At 40.1% G+C, this 9,416-nt stretch overlaps 1 protein-coding gene across 1 annotated transcript; it reads right to left on the bottom strand.

Annotated features, from left to right (window-relative positions):
- Positions 1-4,653: 4,653 nt before the first annotated feature.
- On the bottom strand, positions 4,654-5,638 carry LOC108167197 (olfactory receptor 11A1-like). The gene has a single exon (XM_017310412.1). The coding sequence runs from the start codon at positions 5,575-5,577 to the stop codon at positions 4,654-4,656; it is 924 nt and encodes a 307-aa protein (XP_017165901.1). The 5' UTR covers positions 5,578-5,638.
- Positions 5,639-9,416: the final 3,778 nt, after the last annotated feature.

Below are 9,416 nucleotides of genomic sequence, written 5' to 3' on the forward strand. Positions count from 1 at the left end.
ATTCTTCAGGCAGATTCAGTTCAAATGTAATACAGTTTGATCAACGTCCAATTCACAATACAAGTAATGATCTGCAGACGAACTTCCTGTGACCAGCAGAAGCTCCGAATACGTATCTGAGTCTGCTGAATGATTGTTTTATAAGTTCCTGCCCTCCTCTCTGAAGACTGTAATCTCTGAAGGCACCACTGTTATTTCTGTTGTTCCATACAGTATCATTACACAACCTTTCAGACACACGGTGTTGTTGTAAAAATTGCATTTCGTACAAAGAAAGATAAGGAAGACAGAGTGATTGTTATGAAGATACGGTATATAACTGTAAATACTCAATGGTAGCAATAAACAAACCACAGTATTCTACAAATGCAATTAATTATCTGTATAAATTTTGCCTTCCCCTCTTACTACACACTAAACAGCTCAAGCATCTTTCTAAAGATCAGAAAGAATAAAAATTTTAAAGGAGTCCGTCCATCCATCCATCGCCACAGTGTTATCACCCTAAGCAGACACCCACACTTCCCTCTCCCCAGCCTCTTGTTCCAGCTTTCACGTCTTTCTTTGGGTCTCCATCTGGTGGCTTCCATCATAACCAGATGCCCAAGCCTGTCAGCAGAATTTGTGACAAGGCAGCCTTGGCTGAGTCCAGCTCTCACTGGAAACAAACCCGACTTACTGCCGGCAATGTGGTCCGGACTCCGACACTGGTCATACAGGGGCCTAGCAGCCAGTATCAAAGGGCCTGGTACCCCATACTCCTGGAGAACCCCCCACAGGATTCCCAGTGGGACATGATCAAACATCTCCTCCAAGTTAACAAAGGACATGTAGACTGCTTGGGCGGACTTCCACGAACCCTCCAGGATCCTGTTGAGGATGTAGATCTGGTCCTGCGATCCACGACGAAAGCCACACAAACCAGAAGTCTACTTGTTGTAGTGCTTCATTAAACAAAGCAACATTTTTTCTATAATTCTAGATTTCACTCCATATATCAGCCACACCAGAGAGTTATCCGTTGTGATTCGAACTGGTTCACTACTGGAGAAGTCCCCAGTTAAGGAGCATTTCATGGGGTTTTGGGAGGCAGAAGAAGAATCCACCGGGAAGCATTTGGCCTCCTTACTTCTGAAGAAACTAGAAGAGGACTGCAGAGGTCAGTTATTTGACAACGAGGTGAACATGAGAGGGACAAAAAGGAGTTCAGGCTAGACCTCTTCAGATCAACCCCAGAGCTCTTTTGGTTCCTTGTGGAGCTCATTCACCGAATTTGGTTGTGGCAGATGCTGCAAAAGGATCCATTAATACCACAAGTTACCGTATTTTCCGCACTATAAAGCGCACCGGATTATAAGGCGCACCTTCAATGAATTGCCAATTTTAAAACTTTTTTCATACATAAAGCGCACCGCATTATAAGGCGCATAGAATAGAAGCTACAGCGGAGGCTGGAGTTATGTTATGCATCCACTAGATGGAGCTGCACTAAACTGAATGTCAACAAAACAGTCCGACTCCGGTTGGCGAGGAGAGCCTTCTGCAACTGGGCCGGGGCGTGGCCGGACAATGGTGACCCTTCTCCGTTCGCGCACAGCATGTTTGTGGAGAACGTGGTGCTAAATGACCTGCAGACGACCTGATTATCAGGTCGGTAGGTAGATAGGTCAGTCAAACTTTATTAACAAACCAGCGGTCTGACAACTATCCCAGCATGCACCACGCGCTTCTTCTTATATAGGGAAAATGAAGTCGGCGGCTGCTTACCGTAGTTGCTAGACCTGCTGTGGCTCAATATGGGTTCATATATAAGGCGCACCGTTAGCTTTTGAGGAAATTGAAGGTTTTTAGGTACGCCTTAAAGTGCGGAAAATACAGTACTTTGGGGCTTTGTAAAAGCTTTACACATTGTTTTCTGCCTCCACACAGAGAAGGGCCAGACTGAAAAAGCATGTGAATGCTACTCTGAAGATTTGGACAGAAACAAAGTGAGAGAGGCAGGGCCGGGTTTAGGAGGATGTGTGCCCCTGGGCTTGAGTCAACATGGGTAGTATCAAACCTTTAATGTTTAAATAACTGTAGATTGGTCAATCATTAAGTTTTACTCTCGTCCTTTCTGTTTTCAGGTTATGGATTTGGATGAGGACAACAATCCAGGCACCAGTCAATGTCTCACTGTCCAGAGCTCCTGGTACAGGTGTGTAGGGGCTTCTGTCATAAAGGAAGGTGTGTGTARCGTCATCATGACAAAGTGACACTGATGCATCTATTGTACATTTATTTACTTTAGATGTTGTATATATAACTTCTGACATAAATTGAATGTTTCGTTAAGGAAAGCTGGTAGTACATCTTTATGCTTTTTCCCCATCTATATTGTGTACACCTGTTTGCTCCACAGAGACTACACCAATCTGTTTGAGCCTTGTTGTTATTGGTGATGAAGACGACATTGAAGATCTTACAGAAGACAAAAAGCAGGACCTGCCACCAGAACGTGCGTTAGTAGTTTTAACATTTTGCATTAAATTGACCAGCATCCTGGTCCTGCACATAATTACATAATGCTAAGCGTGATCATTCAACTGTTTTAAAATAAGTTAATTTTTTTCTAGAGAAACAAATGTGCAGCCACATGATAATAGATTTACAGGACAGATCTACAGGGCAACAGGCTTTGCAATGCCTAACAGAATGCCTTATTATTAATCATTCTTTTGTCTCTTCCCCAGAAGCTTCCACATCCAAGTCCATTCACACCACGGATCATCAGCTCCACCCAGCTGAGAGACCATCTRTCCTCTCACATCTAGACAGGACTGAACCGGTGATGAGAGGACCACTTCCTGCCADGGACAGTTTTTCCTTCCCCAAAAGGCATGATGGTCGAAGCTTTCATTGTCATGTCTACAAACAGCTGGTCAATGGGGAAAAAGTCAGGTGGACTTATTCAAGAGTTAGAGTTGCAGACTATTGCTTCTGATSCCCATTATTCTCCCAAAAGTCCTCAAAACTGTCAACCGAAGMGCAGCACGATTGCGCTAACATTGGGGCACTACCAAGAAAATAGTGGAGATTATTGTAACGATGTGGTAAAATGGAAGGAATTTGCTTTCCATCTTTCACAAGGYAAAACTTGATGAGACTGATATGGGCCTTGTGGAGGCAGAAAAGAATCGCTGGAGAGACAGACGTGCTCCAGCGTCTCTCTAATTACTGATTAAGCTCCATGCTTAATTAGTATCATCCAGTCACTGGCAGAAAGAAACCTGGTGACACAGTACATCAGGCCAATAATGGGAACTTTCTAAAAGACGTGGAGCTGATGGCTATATTTGATCTTGTGCTAAAGGATCACTTAAGACAACGCATTGATAGTGGAGCTCAGTATCAATGCGTTGATACATTCTTGGGGAAAACAAACTTGTCATTTTATTGTCTGACTTTTAATGAGTAAAGATACATTTAGATTCAATAAACAAAAAAAAAACAATGCATATTAAGGTAACAAGGCAAAAATATATTTCTCCTAATATTTTTCCTGAAGTTGCCCTGTTTTTGCACTTCTGTTCTTCCTTAGTGATTCTAGTTATGATTTTTCTTTTTTTCTAGTTATTCTCTGTTCCAGATATTCATGTTTCTTTTGTCAGTTACTCTTTGGTGTTTATTTTCTGTTCCCCTGAGCCACTTCCTCTCTTTATCCTCAGCCTGGCTCCTGCCTCACCCACAAATCTCTGGATYCTCATGTCTTCTCCTGTCAATGTTTTGTGATTTCCTGTGTTCCCCTCGTGTTTCCTGCCTGGATGCTTCTGGGTTTGTTTTAGTTTTATTTTTATCTTTCTTTTATCATTAAATCACCAAACTCAGCTACTTCCTCCACCTCTCTGCATTTGGGTCCAACGCTACACTGACCAACATCATGACAGCGTGGGGTATAACAATAATGTGAAGCACATCAGTGACTCTCAAAAACCCCAGAAAGGCTAAAAAAACCAGCACAAATATTTAGAGTGGCCTAGTTTTATCCACTAATCACAAGCTATTTTTTTAAAAACTAGATGAATAGAAAACGRTGATGAAATTTAATCAAACAAAAGTAAGAACACATACACTCAGACGCCAGGATTTAGAAAATCTCGAATAAGGAAAGGCAGACAATGCAAGATATTTTGATGAAGTCAATAAATTCAATATTGACATGTGACCTCTTGAGCAAGTTATGAAATATATTTTTACATACCATGGAAAAATATCTCCATCTTTCTGGCCCCAAACAAGGGAAATTGTGGAAAGACATCTGTGTCAAAATGTTCCTTTCTCCAGAATCCTTCATATGCTCTTCATACATCATTACATTTAACTGCCCCGTATACAGATTGGCTCAGATATAATTATTCCTTTCACATTGCAAAAAATTTACTTAACACAATATCAGCCATTTTGCACACTGGGTCATTAAAGGATGCAGTAAAAATGATGCCAGAATTGTTTATTTATTACAGTTTGAAAACCTGCATGTCAGGTTAGTATGGGACATGAATCTGCGTTGGGAATGTGAATCCTTGGGTTATTTTAAAATACGGACAGCTTACTGATACAATAGATGTAGTATGAGATATTCCATGAGCTGAAATAATTTCAGAAAGAACTGCTTCATGCTTTGGTTGAACAGAGCAACGTCTTCAGATGTTTATTGATCTCCTTCATCTTGAACCCGTACATGAATGGATTTATCAGAGGGTGATACAGAAACGTTTGTATCGTCATTATAAAGCCTGCGGTTTTGGAGAAATCCGACTCCACTCGAGCTACAATTACATCGTATGTCATCACACAGAAATAGCTGGTCAGAACCAGCAGGTGGGGCACGCAGGTCTGCGCAGCTGTTYTCCTGGATTCTTTACAGCTCCGATACGACGTCATGAATATCTTTGCGTATGTAAAAACTGTGAAGAGGGTGGGAAGAATCGCGAAATCGAATAAAGCAACAACCCCAAATACAGTCAGCGCTCTTGATCTCACACAGTGAATTGTGTACATCTTGTTGTTGCAAATGATCCCRTCCAAGTTAAAGTTGCACAGTTTAGCTTTGGCACTCAGTATGGCCAGCACAGCGAGATGGCAAGCAGGAAAACACCAAGCTATGATCAGGAAAGCACGGACAGTACTTCCTTTCATTATATTTCTATACCTCAGAGGTTTACAAATCGCCACATATCTGTCGAAGGCCATGGCTGCTAGCAGGAGGAACTCTGAACCAGCCACAGAATAAAACATGAAAAACTGTAAGAGGCAGGCCGAATACGAYACGATCGGTTCTTCAGACAAAAAGTCGACCAGAAGCTTTGGGTAAATGTTRGTGCTGTAAATAACACAGTTAAAYAACAAACCTGCAATAAAGATGTACATCGGCTCATGGAGGTTTTTATGAATCCAGATGAGATACAAAATAGTAGCATTGCTGCAAATGATCAAAATGTACACCGTAAAAATAACAGAAAAGTAAAAATATCTGTATTTGTTCAGATCTACGTATCCGGACAGAGTTATGTGGGTAATGTTTACTTTACCATCCATGGCTGTGCTAAAACATTCATTTAAGTTTCAGTCAGTAAACACACAAACAACTGTGACAGTTTCATCAATATCCAGTTCACAACACGCGTATACTTCGTTACCTGAATCTGGTGCGTTATGATGCTAGTGTGCGTGTGTGGAAGGTTTTTTATTAGACAGCTTTCCCCTCCCAGGATGTTGTCTCTTTAGGCCTGGCCAACGAGTTAAGTGTTTTTCACAAAACAGTGACATCAATATGGCTCTCACATTATTAATATCAACTAGCTAGACAAAACAAACAAACAAACAAAAAAACAGTTTGATTCGCAAATATGCTAATCAGTCCACAGTATTCAACAGTTAAAATATAGTAGACTATATACAAAATAAAACCTAACTTTAAAAACAGCTTTATTCTCCAGTTGAGACACCAGTTGATTGAGTTGGTTGATCAACTCAATCAGTTTATTGTTCAAGGTATTGCTTCACTTRWTTAACAATTATACACCCACTATGCTTCAAATATTTTAATCTGTTTATGCAAAATGTAACATTTTAATGAACTACAATGATTTTTATTTGTGATCTACTTAGTACAGATCTGCCTGAACTCATTAAGTCCACAAAGACTGTAATAAATTTAGCCGAATGGCTATTAGCTTCTCAATGGTGTTGGAAATGAGGGCTTGCAACTCTGGTAAGGCTACGTTGGAAATATATCTAAGGTTGAGGATGATGCAGCGAGGCTCAACGTAGTCCAGAAATCTTCTGTTACCAGAACATTTGAGCGACTCATAGCCACCAGCAGTCCTCAACTTTGAAAAGTTTTGGTAGAGACAGTTTGTGAATTCATCAGAGCTGTGAAAGATAACACAAATTCAAMAACGTAACACTTGTTTGCTAGGCTGTTATCAATGGACTCTTTGTCTTCCACTGAATAAAATGAGAAAAATCTTAATTTCTGTCTGTTTTAAATTTGAAATAAGTGGCTTAACAAAGAGAAATAATATTCCAGTGGAAGTGTAGAGYTACTGGAAGGGGAAAAAACACTTACTTGTGTTGCTCCTTGGTCTTTTCGTGGAGCCTTGTGCTTGTGGAGTTGAACGGTGGATGCTAATAAGTTTACAATATAAATAACGTCTTCGACAAAATTGCAGAAGTCTATCTCCCTGAATAGACTGCTCATCCAGCAGTCTATTCACAGCTTCCCTTAACAACTCGGACACAAACTGTCTTTGTGCTTCCTCCATAACTACTTCTGTTGCTAAACCGAGGCCAAAAGCGCAGGCATGCACATGAACCCTGCTGGACCAGGAACACACTYCACCTCGTTTGAATAATGAAGCAGAAATGCATGTGGATAAGTAAAGAGAGGAGACGAGGCAATGGCGACAGAACGAAAGCTTGTATAAGGAAAAAGCAAAAGAAAATACATTTCTTGATGAAAACGCATACGTAAGTAAAAGGAAAAACAATATAATATTTCTTTTATTTTTAATTATGTCAGTTGTGGTCCTCCACACATTTGCATGGAATAACCGAAGCCTGAGATTTTGATTAAATGTATGTTTTCGTTAAATGACGTTAACGTTAACGACATTGAAACTACTTAGCGTCGTGCTGTCTATTCACAGGAATTCAGACTTCAGCAAAATATATTACCAACATGGCCGATACGATTAACAACAGAAAATCTCCGCAGTTATTATAAATAGCATATCGTCACATTCTTAAAATAATTGCCTAAGTTATTTTTTTTTTTTCAAAAATGATTTTTTTTTTTGACTAAATCATCTCTTCGTGATGCTGGCCACCTCTGGTAAAATTGCCTACATCCTCAATTAAACAGATCATGCAATTTTACCCCTTTTATATAATTGCCTACATAGGCAGTTTTATTTTGCTTAAGTCACCAGACAAATTGACTTAGGCAATTTTAGAAGTTTTTCAAGATGGCGGATGATTCAAGGAGACAAAAATTCTACACAGCTACTGATGCTATTTCCAAGATTCAGGACTCTACCCATGTTGGTAAGTGAAGATGTTTACTATAATATATACTAGGCTATCAAAATTGCATAAAATGTGATCTTTTGTGAAAATTTTAGTTTAGGAAGCTAGCTAAAAATGCTCTGTGATAGACTGGCGGCCTGCCCAGGGTGTGCCCTGCCTTTGCCCGAAGCCAGCTGGGATTGCCTCCAGCATTAACCATGACCCTAATGAGGAATAAAAGGTATCGATAATAGATGGATGTAAGTTAGCTAAAAAGCACAAACAGTGGAAAGACTCCAGAGTCATCTAACTAAGAAAGTTTTCAATACTGTAATGTAATCTACAGTCTAGAAAAAATTCACAAAGGACCCTCTTTACTTGATTGATTTTAACTAATGAAAATTTCAGTTGAACATAAGTAATCGTAAATTATTTGACTGGTGTTATAGTGTGCCTGTGTTGCTGTATCTAGAGGCAACTTGCAAACCATTTTGAGAATTCACGATGTATCTTAATACAATTGACCTCAAAGGCAATTCATGTTTGTCAGAATAATCACACATTTTTGAAAGGTTTTAATAATTGTTTTTCCATTTTGGTAGGAGATGCACTTGATATTGATAACACCAGTCTGTCCTCATCTACTGAGAATCAATCATCCATAAAGAGATGATGCAGTATGTTTATAATGATGCATCATCTGCTCCCATGGACAAAGTTAAAGATGCCAAGCAGACACATCCACACCAAGAAGAGGCGATATCAAATGATGATGGTGATGATGTCATTCAAGATCCGGACTATACCCCAACCTGTGAGGAGTCCTCTTTTTCTGAAGATAAAAACAGCCTTAGAAGTGGCAACAACTTTAGAACAGCAGGATGAGGATGTTGAATTAAAAGATGCAGGCAAAAAGAAAAGAAATAAACACCTCAGTCCAAGAACATGGAAGCAAAATGAATCCAAGCAGAAACGTCTAAAAGGAATTTCATACAAGAGCAAAAGTGGCAAAGAAATAAGTGCAAAGACTATGGGTCCTAAGTTCTGTCAGCGAGTCTCAACTCGAGACTGCCAAGTCCGTACAGAAGAGCAGCGGCAATGGGTATTTGACAAGATTTGGGCAATGAACACCTGGGAAGAACGTCGGTTATATGTCACCACTTTGGTCACAAAGACTAGCATAAAGCAAAAAATAGTTACTGAGGGATCCCGACACAATTCATCATTTACCGACCAACTGAAGCTTGAAGATGGAACAAGTGTTTAAGTGTGCAAGGCACTTTTTTTTTTTTTTTACAATTGGTCTCCCTGAAAGAACCATTACAAAATGGCTGGATGACCCCATCAACCCTGAAAAACAAGCAGAAGTGCCATCAAAATCTGGACCCAAAAGTGGCAGGCATACAAAGGTTGAAACTGATGTCAAAGATTTCCTCAAGAACTGGTTGAGGGACCTGCCCAGTGTTGACTCACACTACTGCAGAAGCACAGCTACCTACAAAGACAAGAAGTTCCTTTACCAAGGCACAACCATCTCCCAACTACACCGTGAATATGGACAGGCAGCTGCAACTGCTGGAGTGAGAGCTGTTGGAATCCAATATTTCACAGCTGTGTTCCATGAGGAGATCTACTCCGTATTTATTCCAAGAAAAGATCAGTGTGATGTTTGTGTTTCATTCAAACATGGAAATATCAGTAAGGCTGCATATGACGCACATGTCACCAAGAAGGATGAAGCGAGGTAAGAGAAATCTAGGGACAAGGATTCTGCTGATGAAGAGAAGTCCGTTTGGACAATGGACTTGCAAGCTGTGCTACTGTGTCCAAAAACCCAAGCCAGCAGCCTGTATTACAAAACAAAACTG

This window comes from Poecilia reticulata, linkage group LG2 (genome assembly GCF_000633615.1).
Source record: "Poecilia reticulata strain Guanapo linkage group LG2, Guppy_female_1.0+MT, whole genome shotgun sequence".
NCBI lineage: Eukaryota > Metazoa > Chordata > Actinopteri > Cyprinodontiformes > Poeciliidae > Poecilia > Poecilia reticulata.